At 43.1% G+C, this 14,654-nt stretch overlaps 1 protein-coding gene across 2 annotated transcripts; it reads left to right on the forward strand.

Annotated features, from left to right (window-relative positions):
- Positions 1 to 435: 435 nt before the first annotated feature.
- On the forward strand, positions 436 to 8,285 carry LOC120677311 (probable LRR receptor-like serine/threonine-protein kinase At1g51810). Of its 2 annotated transcripts, XM_039958462.1 has the most exons (13): positions 436 to 564; positions 682 to 1,216; positions 3,048 to 3,514; positions 3,795 to 3,933; positions 4,051 to 4,122; positions 5,269 to 5,340; positions 5,411 to 5,479; positions 5,630 to 5,781; positions 5,864 to 6,126; positions 6,279 to 6,405; positions 7,174 to 7,242; positions 7,342 to 7,531; positions 7,752 to 8,285. In XM_039958462.1, exons 1-13 carry the CDS (start codon positions 489 to 491, stop codon positions 8,149 to 8,151), a joined length of 2,631 nt encoding a protein of 876 aa, XP_039814396.1. In that variant the 5' UTR covers positions 436 to 488; the 3' UTR covers positions 8,152 to 8,285. The 2 variants fall into 2 exon arrangements, with proteins under 2 accessions (XP_039814396.1, XP_039814401.1); XM_039958467.1 differs by lacking the exon at positions 4,051 to 4,122.
- The last annotated feature ends 6,369 nt before the right edge of the window (positions 8,286 to 14,654 follow it).

Genomic DNA, 14,654 nt, shown 5'->3' on the forward strand with positions numbered 1-14,654 from the left:
CCATTAAAAAATTTAACTCATTCCTTGTATGCCACTCGATGGTACTGAGGGGGTGAATTTTGAGTCTATGACATGTGGGTCCAGTGGCATTGAGGGGATGCGTTAAATTTTCGATGGCATCGAGGGAAGTGTTGATGCAGCAATTATATAAGAGGTTGCCAAGTATATGTTACAAATATGCAGTGTTATCTATAGGAAATAAATTGTTGAAATATACCTTATATTTTTGAACGGAGGGAATGCAGCATTTCATCGAAATTCATACCATGAAGCAATGTCATCGAAATTATAAGGCGCGCTCGTTGGGCAGCATGCACTCCGATCCAGTCTTTGCAGAAAAAGGCAGGGCCCAAGAACAGTTAACAGTAGCTCGGTTGGTTGTATTAGGAGACTTCTTTCTTGACCGGCGTTTTATTATATACTCCTCATCTTCCATATTGCCCAAGCTAACAAAACGTCCCAAATTTCCGACTTGTCGATCTCGATCGATGGCGTTCCTAGTATTACTTGCTGCAGTACTAGTGGTGCTGAGTGCCCAAGCGGTTCATGTCGCCAGCCAGCCAGGTTAAATGATCTACAATAATCTTTGCTAGCAGTAGCTTTCACAAATGATCTTGTGTGCTTGTTGCTTTCCTTATCCGTTTCATTTCGCGTTGAATGAATGTGTGTATGAGAATGCAGGGTTCCTCAGCATCGACTGCGGCCTGGACGACGAGTACAGCGGCTACAAGGATCCCGACAGCGGCATCGTCTACGTCTCCGACGGCACATACGCCGACGCCGGCGAGAATCTCAAGGTGGCCCCCGAGTACGAGCGGCAGTGGCGGCGCCGCTTCCAGACGGTCAGGAGCTTCCCGTCCGGCGTGCGCAACTGCTACGCGCTGCCCACGGTGGCCGGCGCCAAGTACCTGGCCCGGCTGGGGGCCTCGTACGGCAACCACGACGGCAGGAACGACAGCTCGGCCATGGAGTTCGACGTGCACCTCGGGGCCAACTACTGGGACACGGTGCGCGTCAAGGACAACGAGGCGTACGAGGTGCTCTTCGTCGCGTGGGCCGGCTGGGCGCCGGTGTGCTTGCTCAACACCGGCCATGGCGCGCCGTTCCTGTCCATGCTGGAGCTGAGGCGCCTCGGGGACGCCTTGTATCCGGCGCTCATGGCCAACCAGACCATGTCCATGTTCGGACGTAAAAACATGGGTGGTGAATTTACAAGGTATGGTATGTATGTGAGTATGTCATATACTTTCTCACATCGCTACTACTCCCTCCGTTTCAAAACGTAGATCGTTTTGATTTTCCTAGATTCATATATTTTACTCTGTACCTAGACATATATTATATTTAGATGTATAACAAATACTATAATCTAAAAAGGTCAAAATGACCTATATTTTGGAAGGAAGGTAGTAGTACAGAGTTTACGCAACTGAAAAAAACATGGAAAATTAAATTCAGCTTGACAACCGCTAGCAAGGTCGGCGGCAGTTTTTTTTCCTCAAAACACAGAACCGAGGTGAGGCAGACTCTTATATACGCACGCACACTTAACCTGTGAATACATGTACACAATTATATCTCTACAAGCACCTCCGAGAGACCGAGCTAGCAAATTATTAAGATTGACGAAGTTATGACATGCGTCACAACTACAATAACTATAACCAAGGCGGGCAAAATCTATTAACTGAGGCATTTTTCGCAACCACCTCGGAACCAAGGTCACGGTAAATTGTTCCATATTCCCTCGGTCCAAGAATAGTACAAGAACCATAAAGATTGACAATATAAAAATTAGTAGTAGTTGATTCAAATGAAACCAACAATCATAATATATAACCTCTTCTATTTAAAACTAATTATTTTTAGAGATATTATCTATCTATCTATATATACATACTATAATATAAAATTCAAACAATTCTCACAAATATTAGGCCCACCTTATCAAATATAAAATTGATAAAAAAAATATTTCCACCAAAACTCTAATACTTTTTATACCAGCAATTTTCTATATCCACCTCTTGTACCCGCGTATTACTTTCTTTTGATGTATACTTTACTTTTGTTTGCATATGTATTCATCCATAATTCATGTTAGTATTTATAATGGAAGGATAATAATAGACATCATTGTTTTATGGAAGGAAAAACACATGTATTGTTTTTGTAAGAAAATTAAATGACATCATTGCTTCATGCAAGGAAAATTAAGTAGTGTCATACATCTCTACTAGTTGGTCAAAAGATGAAAATATTGACTTTGATCAGATCTAAAAGTTGCTATATTTTTAGACAGAGGTAGTATATATATATACACACACCAAAAATAGTGAAAATTTCACCTAAGAAAGCATAAGCTCGTCAATATTAATTAAACACAGAATGTTAGAGGGCTTATCATGTAGATATAGTGTGTAAAAATTTGGTACCCCTAATTACGCACATTAACCCTGAAATTTAAAAAGGATAATTCTGAGTATAACGTGAGCTTGCATTGTAGCAAGAACAACGTGTGGATGAACCTCGCAAAAAAATTGTAGAAGATAGCGTTTGATGCAATCATGATAGGAGAATAGGATATTCGCAAAGCCGATTAGAAATTCTTCCAGCACAAATCTAAAGCATAAGTGATTATCGCTCTTAGGTCATGTTTGGGACCGTGTTTGCGGGGCTTATCCGCGAAAAAAGCAAAAAAAAAAAATCCTGCCGAACAGCTTGCTTAAACTGGCCGCATACGAGGTAATAAGCGAGATTTGTACTGCGCTGCCAAAATCGCATAAGCAGGCCGCATTATGTTTATCCCGCTTGCGCTTATCATGCTCACGGTCCCAAACAGGGCCTTACACAACTCTACTCTCTTGAGCACTCTTAATTATATTATCCATCTACAAGTATTCGATGAGACTACTTTTTGTTGATTTGAGTTGTTTACAACATCATGCGACCTTACAAGTTACAACATCCATGGCCACGTGTCTCCCCTGTATATGGTAACTCTACGGACTACAGTGGCTAACATCCTTCTAACTGATTTTATGAAGGTTTCCTGACGATCCATACGACCGTTTGTGGTGGCCGATTGTCGACCCACAATGGAGGAACATCTCCACCACACAGAACATGCAGCCGGATCCGATCTCCGTCGAGCCCGTGGCTGTTCTCCAGACAGCTGCTACAACCACCGGCGACAACACAACACTCAGTTACACATGGCAGGATAACAGGCCCGCATACTCATTCATGGTGCTCCTTCACTTGGCCGACTTCCAGAGCGCCCAGCTCCGGGAGTTGGACATCTACTTCAACGGCAACCTGCTGGCGCCGAGTTACAGACCGCCGTATCTGGCATCCTCTACCGTGCGTAGCTCCGGATGGTACAGGGCCGCCGACGGCAACTATAACATCACCCTCGTCGTTGCTGCTGTCTCCGAGCCGCCCCCGATGTTAAATGCGATTGAGACGTACACTCTGCTTGCCTTTGACACTCCGACGACATTTCCCAATGACTGTGAGTTCGATCTTCACCTCTGACCTGCCTGCGCTCACGGTGTTCGATCAAATGACGCTTAAGGTTATCTTGCCGATATGGGTTCACCCCTTGTCGTCTTACTGTGGATTTCTCTCCCTGTTTAAGAAACGCAAGTGAGGTTTAAATGTTATTTTGCTAAGCATTATGCTTCGAAAAATAAATTTTCTCCTCTTGCACATGCACCTGCCTTGAAACCACGAACCTGAATGTTTGCCACTCAGTTCTCACACATCCATTCTGACTTATTTTTCTTCACAAGTTGACGCCATCATGGCTATCAAATTCGAGTATGGCGTGAAGAAAAACTGGGCGGGCGATCCATGTTTCCCAACCATTTATGCTTGGGATGGTGTGGAATGCAGCAATACAAGTGGTAACACTACGAGGATAACATCATTGTGAGTATCCAAAAGCGTATGCTTTCATTTTCTTTTATTTTCATTTTACAAGTACTAGTAGTCCAGTTTATTATTGGTGCGTCTGATCTCAACATTGGATTTCAAATTGCAATGCAGAGACCTCTCCAATAGCAACTTGCGTGGTGTCTTATCTACAAATTTTTCAAAGCTTACAGCACTCGAGAATTTGTAAGTGCTACATGACCTGCTCATGTCCTTGGCCTTCTACAGTTTCTGTCAGAAATCTGAATTTTCCATGAATGAGAATCCCGTTGTGCATCTAAGCATGATTGAATATGTTAGCATTAATCTTGTTACCAGAGAATTGTGTCCAGGTTCGGCTATTGTCTAGGTTCATTGCTGTTAGTGCTAGCTAGATTTCAGTTTATAGTTAAGGAGAATATGGGAGAATCATAGGAGGCATCGACTGCATTAACTAGGAGGATATCATGGAGCTGTATAGCCCTGTATCAGCTATATATGTTAATGAGAAACGATGAGGGGCTAGTATATGGCCGCATTGACCAAAGATTACTTGCGTTGTTTTTCGCTTGTGTGTGTGCACCAGTGAAAAAGCTAGTATGTTTGTGATATACACTCAAGAGAGATGGAGTGATTTCTAACAATTTTTATCAACATCCTAAAGACCTACCCAAAATATATATTGTATTTTGGAATTCTCTTAAGAAGATGACTCAATGTTTAGAGAACCTGGTGTATTCTCTTGATACCTTGTTAACACTACACTGTTGATTTATGCTATGGGGCACAATGAACAGGAAGAGTCAATGCTATATGTTTGGTTATAACTTCAGCTTGGAAGTCACAATATGTTGAAACTAAAGCTAGGCTAAACATACTCCGTACTAGTAACAAAATCACGCTGGGGTGCATGCTCCATCATGTTGCACTGTATATAGTTTGTCATAAATAGATGAGACTGTTATTGGAGAGCGTCTCTTTCATGATGGTCATATTTGGCATACCAACATGTTCATTTTCTTTCCAATCTGTAAATTACATAATTTTCCAATCTTTAACATATATTCCTCTATGATTTTGACAGTATCCCTACATCATGTTTGATTTTCATATTGAAATGAGAAAATTACTGATGGTGATGAACAATCATACATTCATACTTGTCATGATTATGCTCCAGAACTCTCTGCATGGCTTTTTTATCCCAATGATCAGCTAAACAATCGGGAACATGTAATGCTGTAACTGTATATAAATAGAACCCAGTTTTTTTTCACAACTCATCAGTGTAGGGTTTGAAATAAGTGTCTATATTTTCTGGGCTTGATCACTATAATGGTGTAAATATTTCAGGGATCTATCTTATAACAACTTGAGTGGACCAATACCTGATTCCTTATCAAGTTTGCCCTCCCTACGAGTTCTGTAAGTAGATATATTTGCGTACAATTTATAACTAGCAGGGACGTTACCAAATTCTTTTCACTTTTCACAGAAATGTGTCTGGCAACAATCTGAGTGGCAATTCCCTTTGCACAAATTACACTGGATCACTTATTTTCAGGTTATGGTTTTGTTCTTTTTTTTCCTTTTCCCCTTACTATACTCGTGAATTTTGGATAGTATCGGTTTCTGCAATCTTTAAACATGTGAGCAGGCAAAGACAATTTACTCCCCCATACTAAAATCTGCCCTTTTGTCTTATGTATTTCAGATATGATTCTGATACAAGTGCATGTGACAAAAGGACAAGTTCATCAAGAAAAAATGCAGCTGTCTTAATTACTTCAGTTGTTGTCCCTGTACTGGTTGTGGCTGCACTTTTTGTTGCATGTTTCATCTGGAGAGCAAAACGAAAGTCTAATGGTGTGCATCCTGTTACTCTAGTCCCTGCATGTATATTTTCTGTTTACTTAGTATCTCTGTTATCTCATACTTGTGCAACCAGTTTCTATAGATGATCACATAGGAAAACAGCAAGTGGAGAGTGCTCCAATGAGTAGAAAAGGTCAAGGGGACCACCTACAAGATTCTGAGAATAGGAGGTTCACGTATAAGGAGCTGGAGAATATTACTAATAATTTTGAACGGCTCATCGGACAAGGAGGTTTTGGACTAGTCTATTATGGTCGTTTAGAAGATGGTACCATGGTTGCTGCCAAGATGCGCTCTGAGTCATCATCACATGGGCTAGATGAATTTTTAGCTGAGGTACTAATATTTCAGCCACCATGAAATATTCATAACTCACCAGAAATGTAATTTTGCATGGCACACGTGAATAAACTGCATGAGTCACACAACACTCAAGGAGCTTGTGGCAGTTAACATATATTTCCTATGTTTGTAATGTCGTTACACAGGTCCAGAGCTTGACAAAGGTGCATCACAGGAATATAGTTTCTTTGGTTGGCTACTGCTGGGAGAAAAATCATTTAGCCCTTGTTTATGAGTACATGTCTCAAGGCAATCTTTACGATCATCTGAGAGGTTTATCTTCCTAACTTATTCGAGTACTCACACTAGTCCTGAATATATTATGCTTTGGACATGATATGGTCTCCAATAAGAAGCTCTGAGTGTTAGTTTTCAAAGCAGTATGTTACTAAAATGTCTAACCCTTTTTTTAGTGTTTCTCATAACAAGTTTAATCTTACTACTTTCATGTGACTAACTTATATAGTTTTGTGTATGTTAGTGGTCAAAGTTTAGGAAGTCTAGCCACATAATTTTAAAGCTTCATTTATTTGCAAATATAGGGAGTACTAATTAGGGAAAATGACTATGTGGTTGTTTTAGTATCTGTACATGTTTTAAACTTTTAACCATCTCAAATAAATTTTTTAGTTATTTCAATCAATATATGAAAAAAAACCTTTTGGGGTATCTACATGTCTTGGTTCAACAGCATGGACACAAATTTTGTGCCTAGGTATGAGGAATGACACGTGCAATCCACGTTCTTGAAAAGGAATGACTTGACTCTGTCAGCACGATGTATCACATCTAACTCGACCATCAACCATTGTACCCTTCAGGATTCATTGGTTGTGGATGTCTTGATGACACCTTATTTCCTTTTGCTGTATGACTTCAGCCAATGCGTATATTTTTGTAGTCAAAGGGTTGGTCTTGTTTCTAGCATAGAGAAGTGAGAATCAGAACAAGAAACCTGGATGAATTTTGTATTTCCAAAAATTTACTGAACTTGACATGTGAAGGTTGTTAACATCGTTCTGTTCTTCTGGTACAATGAAGGTAAAAATGCTGCTATTGAAATCCTGAACTGGGGAACACGTGTACAAATTGTGCTTGAAGCTGCACAAGGTACGGTGTACAGGCAACTGGATATTTTGTGAGCATTTTTTTTATCTGGCATATGTTCTTTCATATTTTCAACTTGAGGTATTCCTGTTATATGTACAGGCCTGGATTATTTGCACAATGGATGCAGCCCACCAATCATTCACCGGGATGTGAAGAGCAGCAACATTCTCTTGGGCCGAAATCTGCAAGCGAAAATAGCAGATATGGGACTTAGCAGATCATATCTTAGCGATACTCAGACACACATATCAGCCACTGCAGCTGGCACTGCTGGTTACATGGACCCAGAGTATGTCGATCTCTCCCTACGGTGCACTATAACATTTTGGTGCCTTTTTAATTGTAGCTTGTATTCGAAATTTCGAATATGCAGTAAAACTAGCAAAGTTGTCATTGTTGTATGCAACATGTTTTCCTTTTCACACAGCCTCTAGATTTAATGTGATTACGTGATAAGGCTTGTTTGGTGCTCTAATGATCTTTGACGTTCTTGGCTTCTGCTTTCTCAGGTATTACCTCACCGGAAGGCTCAATGAGAGCAGCGACGTGTACAGCTTCGGAATCGTCTTACTTGAGGCAGCCACCGGTGAGCCTCCGCTGCTGCCTGGCCTTGGTCACATCGTCCAGCGTGTGAAACAGAGGATCGCCGCTGGCGACATCGGCTCGATTGCGGACTCACGGCTCGGAGGCGCCTTCGACGTCAGCTCCATGTGGATGGTTGTGGACATTGCCATGGCGTGCACGGTGGACGCCAGCGCCGCGAGGCCCACGATGGCCGACGTCGTGGTGCAGCTCAAGGACAGCCTGGCGCTGGAGGATGCTCGGGTGAAGTACTGCAGCGTCCTGACGCGAACGGTGCAGCGTGATGATGCGGCTTTGATTCCCTCTTTTGGTCCATCGGTGAGATGAGGTCTAATCCCTCCGTCCTCAAATGTAAGTCATTTTAGCGTTTTTAGGATAGATTGTGGTTATGTAGAAGACTCCCATACCTCTAATTATTAAGCATTGGGAATGTGCTAATTAAACTAGCATGTCTTTTCTCATGCACCTCCCCCACATGTCAACCTGCTGCTAATGGTCTGAGACCCGGACCATAGCCACCCCAAATTATTTACTAGTTTGCTCACTGATTGAACCGCACCACACCAAACTACACGCCTCAAAAACCGATCCAAACCAATGTTTCAAAACAATCTCAAACCGAACCATTTAAGAGTTGAGTCCATATATATGCCGTATCAGATAAGAATCAGAAGTACAACTAACATAATACATGGGGCTAAGAACACTTAGAATGAGGGGCTAGCAACCAGAGTGCGAGATCGAACTAGGAATCCATCAACCTAGCAGTATTCTTATCGATCCATGGGAGAGGGGAGAAGTATCTAGTGGATCCACGGACAGACGAACGGGTAGCTGCACCTCGCCGACGATGTGGAGCTGGTGCCGGAGCTGCGTAGTTGCGGTGGATGCAGCCGCCTAGCGAGTTCTCCACGAGGAGCACAACGCGGTCGGAGATCCAGAGCTCCACCTTGAACTGGTCGCAGCTTGGGTACGCCTTGCTGGCCGCCTTCTTAGCGCCCGGCACGCCTTTGTACGCCACGTGCAGCAGCTGCTGCTGCGTTGCTGAGCCGATAAGGGCGACGGATGAGACGATGGGATCCATGAGCAAACCAGTCCAGACCAGATTGACCCATTTAAATGATGAATCCAAACCGAACCAACCCACTAACCATCTCAGCCCGATTACCACCAAACTGGTCAGCCCAAATGAAAAAACCAACCCACAAAGATTGGTTTTGGCTCAAACCATTAGCAGATTGAGCAGCGAGGGAAGCTACACCATAGCCCTAGTGTGTGTGGGCAAAAGACACACGTGAGATGCCTGGACGCACCCATTTGCAACACAGCTATTCAAATCCAATTTAAACCGAACCAAACCGCTTTCACCTACAAACCAAACTAAACCAAACTATTTTCTACTGCCAGCCCATTTCCACCAAACCAAAGGATAACCAGATGAAACCCAAGCCAGTAAAACCAGTTTCAAACCAAACCGTTACCAGGTTGACCCACATGTACCTCCCCCACATGATTGCATGCATATCTTTCTATTTGAAAAGACCCAAAAACAATGCACAATTAAGATGGTTGGGTCCATACATTTGAGGACAGAGGGAGTATATGGTTTGGTCCATTTGTAGTCTGCGCTGGGGCTTCTGTGCTGTGAACTTGATGTGGATTGTGAATGCACATTAGAGCCTGTTTGTGCATTAGAGCCTGTCTGTGCATTCATTTTCAATCTGTACTTGTTAGTGAGCACACAGGTAATAAGGTTGGCTGTCAAATGCGAAGGAAACCAGAACAATGAAACCATGGTTATCCAAAATAAAATAGTGACCCCTCCGTTAGTTTTGATTAATTGCCGTGGATTTTTTTTACTTGTACCGTGCAATCTATCTCAACTTGCATCCGGTGTGCTTTTGTACTATGTTAGGCGGCTGGCCAAAAAGGGAAGTTTGTACTTTATATACTCTCTTTTTTGTACCTGGAACGAACGGTAGAGCTCTTGCTGTTTTTTTTTCTTAAAAGAAAAACATAACCAATCAATAAGGTTTGAGAATGAAATAGTGTTTCATTTCAAACCATAAATATTTAGTAGTGCAAAAATTTCAGTGGATCGCAGTTCACATTATATGAGTACGTTGCATAGCGGGGATAGCTCAGTTGGGAGAGCGTTAGACTGAAGATCCCATGTTTACATGGTTGCCTTGCACTTGCTTCAATTTCCATGCTTACAAATGTGTTGATGCATCCTATTTATAGGCAGTGTGAGTTGATTTGGACTTGCTTCGATTCCGGTGCTTACAATGGGTCGATGCATCCTATTTATATGCCTAGGCAGTGTGAGGTGCCTTGCAGGCGAAGGGCGAGGCGGTTGGCAACAAAGTAGGGCAGATTGGCCTTCCGATTCACCGACCTTTGATTATGCGCCCAGGATTCTTTCTTACGTGTTGGTTGAAGTAACTGCCAAGTTGATTTGGTCCGAACCACCACAAAGCGAGGCCGGCCAGCCTAGGAATTAATCACCAGATGTTGGATCAACAACCATTGTGTGATCCCCACGGACCCGGCCCGAACGGGGCACGAACTGGGAGGAAAATTTTCCCATGGAGACAGCGGGGTGGGGCCCTGAAATTCGGGCGGAGCCGGGGATGATTTTTTGAGCGCTGTAAGAGAAACTCCAGTGGAGTGATTAAATTTGAGTGACTAAAACTTATTTTAATCATACACTTTTCAAGTTTAGTCACTCAAAATGTAGTCTCTACTCTAGTAGCACGGACTAAATAGACTAAAAAATAGTGGACCTTAGTTTTGGTAGCCTAAATAGAGGGTGGCCAAATTGAGGGAGTGAGAGAGGAAATTTAGTCACCCCAATAGAAACCCTGCTGGAGATGGAAATTTAAGCAAAATGACTAAAATGTAGGTTTAATCATCCAAATAGAAACCCTGCTGGAGTTGCTCCCTTCTGAAAGATGGTTGAGAGATATTTTCAAAGCCCATTAAGCTTGCTAATAACATATTTACATCCCCGTGTGCACCACCGCGGCCATTACAAGCAGGCAGCCATTAACCACACAGGACACATGCAGCACAACAACTCGTAGGATGACAGGAGTATAGGCCGGCGGCAGGTAAAGCTTTCTTTGCTTTTCTACCCCTATTATGCGACCATGATAGTTTTTGCTGTAAATATTTATGATCTACCATGTTTAAATAGTAAACTGGTATAGTCAACATTTTAAGCCACTAGAGTCAACATTAATCAAAGCACCTAGTTCAACAATTCTAATGAACTATTTCAACATTTCACATGAAAATATTGTTGCAAATATATCTACAATTTTGAACATATATATTTAAAATGTTGAAGCTGTTGGGATCTAGAGCTTGATCGCCAGACAGAAAAAGTAGAACGAAGGTTCCAAGCAACGAGGAACACAATGGAATAGTTTGCACAATCAAAACTGCACAGTAATTCTTAAAGTGTTCAACCCCGTACAATGTTGGGTGGGAGGGGGTATTTATACCCCCAACCTTATTACAACATTCTAAGAATGCCCCTCCGGTTTTCTCGGAGGTTAAGAGATTACATCAGGGGTATTTGGTAATTTCCCTGGGTAAGACAGTTCAACTTGTACACTTCTACCTGGATCACATGTTTCATGATACATGGCAACCTTCGGTAAGAACCTTCGGCAGACTTCGTAATGCTTCGGCTTCATCGTTCATTGCTCCGAGCCATCCGCCTCATCCCGAAGGTTCTCGTCATCACCTTCGGGGACGTGGCCCTGATCAGTTCCCCGGACCTTCGGCTCCTGGGACTGATCATCGTGCCTGTTATCGCCAAAGAGAAAGGGAAAGTGATCTGACGGTCAGTGGACAAGATGACCTTTGACGGACCTTCGGGTCTCGCCACCTTCGCAGGGGGATCCCTAACAGAAGCGTTATAATTTGAATGTCGAATTTTCAATAAAAAGTCGAGAAGCCAAAATATATTCATATTGGATCTTGTTTTGTTGCAAAAATTCCAAATAACACCGTGGTTCAAAAAGAATCTAAAACACACTTACGGTTTGAAAGAAAAATAAAATCAAAGTTTCAAATTCAAAAGGGAATCCATCCAACTTCTCATTGCACTCTAGATGCGTGGAGCAGAGCAGGCACATATACTCCTGCTGCCTGCTGCCAGCGCTCAGATGATTAATCAGCAGCCCGCTCGTTTTATAACCATTGGTTGAAGTTACATAAGATATTATGTTCCGGAAGATATATAGAACTAGGTGATTTTTCCGCACATTGTTGCGGGATTTAAAGAGTAGTTTCTAATAAATTCTCAATTAATAATAATTTGTAAAAATCAAATCGAACAAATAGGAAAATAGAACTCGATTAGATAACCCAACAAACAGAGTGGCGAAGGTCCAGCACCAGCAGGCCAAGTCTGGGCCTGTTCTTGCTCACGTCTCTCCTACCCAACTCGTCCCGCACGCGGATCCAGCTGTACGCAACGAAGTCCTCTTCTTCCCCTCCTCTCCCCCACCCGCGGCGGCGACAGCGGCGAGGATAGAACTCGAGCACCTCCTCCTTCTCGATCCACCTCCCCAGCCCGCTCGCGTCCCCCATCGAGCACTCTCCGGTGACCAAGGGCGCCTCCGCCGGAGCGGAGCTCGTCTTGCCTACCCACCCACCCTCCGCCCATCTGTCGCGCTCACCTCCGTCGTGGACTCATCTTCCCCCCTCCTCTTTGAGGAGGGGAACTGTCTGGTCCTGGACAGGCCTCTCTTGCTAAAGATAGAATAGAGAGAGGGGGGGGGGGGTATCGAGAAGGGCTATAAGACTTGTAGGAGGCTGATAACTGAAATGAAATCGATGACGTTTGAGTGGTGTGATTAATGTTGAATGGTGCGATTGATGGTTTTTCTAATAATTGAAGTGAAATTATTTGAGGGAGAGGAAGCACAAGAACATTGGTATTCCAGAACGGATGGTCAGAATGTAATTTGTACCTAACATCGAACTGTTGAAACAAAAAAGGTGACGTGGCTCAATATGGTTTCAGAGAAATAGCAATCAATGGTCGTGAGCGGGGATCATCTTTACAAGAGAGATAGATTTTTGTGATTTCCCCCGTGGTTCACCCGAAATAGATGCTAAAAACTTCTAGCCCATAAAACAATACGGCCCAAGAGCCCATGGATGTAATATAAAATATAAATCCAACGTTTCCAGGAACCCTAACCTTATCCCACTTCACGCAAAGGCTACTACCTAGTCTGAGTGCTGTCGCTCTTGTCCACTCTCTCATCAAAGCACGAGGCCGCGAGGGACTTCGACGGGGGCGCGAGATGACGAGCTGCAGGACTCTGGGCGACGGGGGATCATGCAGAGGGCGCGAGGCCAAGATCCACGAGGGCCGATGGGCAAGCATCGCCGTGCAGGCTGCAGCAGATGTACTCCGGCCGTGCACCGTCCACCGTCCAATTTATTTTCTTCCTTCCACACGCCCGTCCACGTCCACAACCACATCATCGTGAAGAGTGAAAGCTCATTGGCTCGTTGCAAGCTGCACTAACGCCAACATCGTCTGATTCCCTTGTATTTATTTGCTTGCGTCCATAAGTTTGGAAAGCTGCTTGTTGGCCATTGCGTGGGTGCTTTATGTGATTATTTTCCTCCGATGAGCCTGCCGATTTGATTTGGTCAATTGGAAGTTTAGAACTAGCGGATTTGATTTCGTCTTTACTTGATCAAGTCAAAAACGAATGATCCTGCAAATTTTTTTTGAGAGGTCCTGCAACTTTTGTTGACACACATGTGTACTCAAATTTCTGATCGGGTGATTACCCATTTACCCATGGTTTCGGGGGCCCAACGGGGTGGGGGATGGATTTTGCCCCGATATGCAACTCGGGGTCCGGGTAGGGATTGAAGTTCGGGGCTCGAGGGTGCGCCCCGTTGCCATCCTATTACCAATGATCCTTTTTTCAATTGTTCGGGGTCAGGGGTCGAGGGTGCTTTATGTATTTGATGGAACATCTTTATTTCCAAATTTAAACATTTTTTTTAAAAAATATTTTATTTTTCCTAAAAAATAATTTCCATGTAGTGTGAACACCGCGAGAACAAAACACACACAAATGAAAAGAAGAGAGAAAAGAGGGGAGCCCCACCCGGCTAAAGCCAGCATCTCTTGTTCTCAATGCCTTTTCTAATGCATAGGTCGTTTGAGCCTAGACTTCGACCCAGTCAGTAAACATGTCACTTTGTCATATCCGGAGAAGGATTGTAGCAGTGTCGGGGCGAACAGGTAACAGGTTACTAGGTTAGTGTGTGGTGCTCCCTTATTCGCCGGTGTGAATTCCCATTTTTCTCTCTATCTTTACTTTACCTATTCTCTATCATCAATTTATACATTAGTTTTCAAAACGGAAACCTTATTCATGATGTTGTCTGCAAATTAATGCAACAAAATAAGTATGTATAGATTGAGCCTATACACATAATCTCATTGAGCCTGCATTAAAATGTTTCTACAGTTTTAATAAAAAGTACCTTTGTAAGTTGCATGTTATTTTTATATATGAACAAGCTGCGCTAGCTTTCTACTAGGTGAAAGTGAAACTTTTATCTTTTGTTAGTATCTTTTAAATGTCTCCACTAGCATGTGGCTATTACAATTTACAACAGCTGTGCACGAGTGCGGCTTTGCTTCTAATACTTGGCAGCCACGGCCCCGTATAAAAAAACAGCTAGTCTACACTAAAATCCAAGGTGGCTAGTGAACGTCGCAGCTTCCGAATGTGTGGTATCTGCTGCTTAGCTTCCTATAAATAAAAACCCTTTACTAC

Source organism: Panicum virgatum, chromosome 2K (assembly GCF_016808335.1).
Source record: "Panicum virgatum strain AP13 chromosome 2K, P.virgatum_v5, whole genome shotgun sequence".
Lineage (NCBI taxonomy): Eukaryota > Viridiplantae > Streptophyta > Magnoliopsida > Poales > Poaceae > Panicum > Panicum virgatum.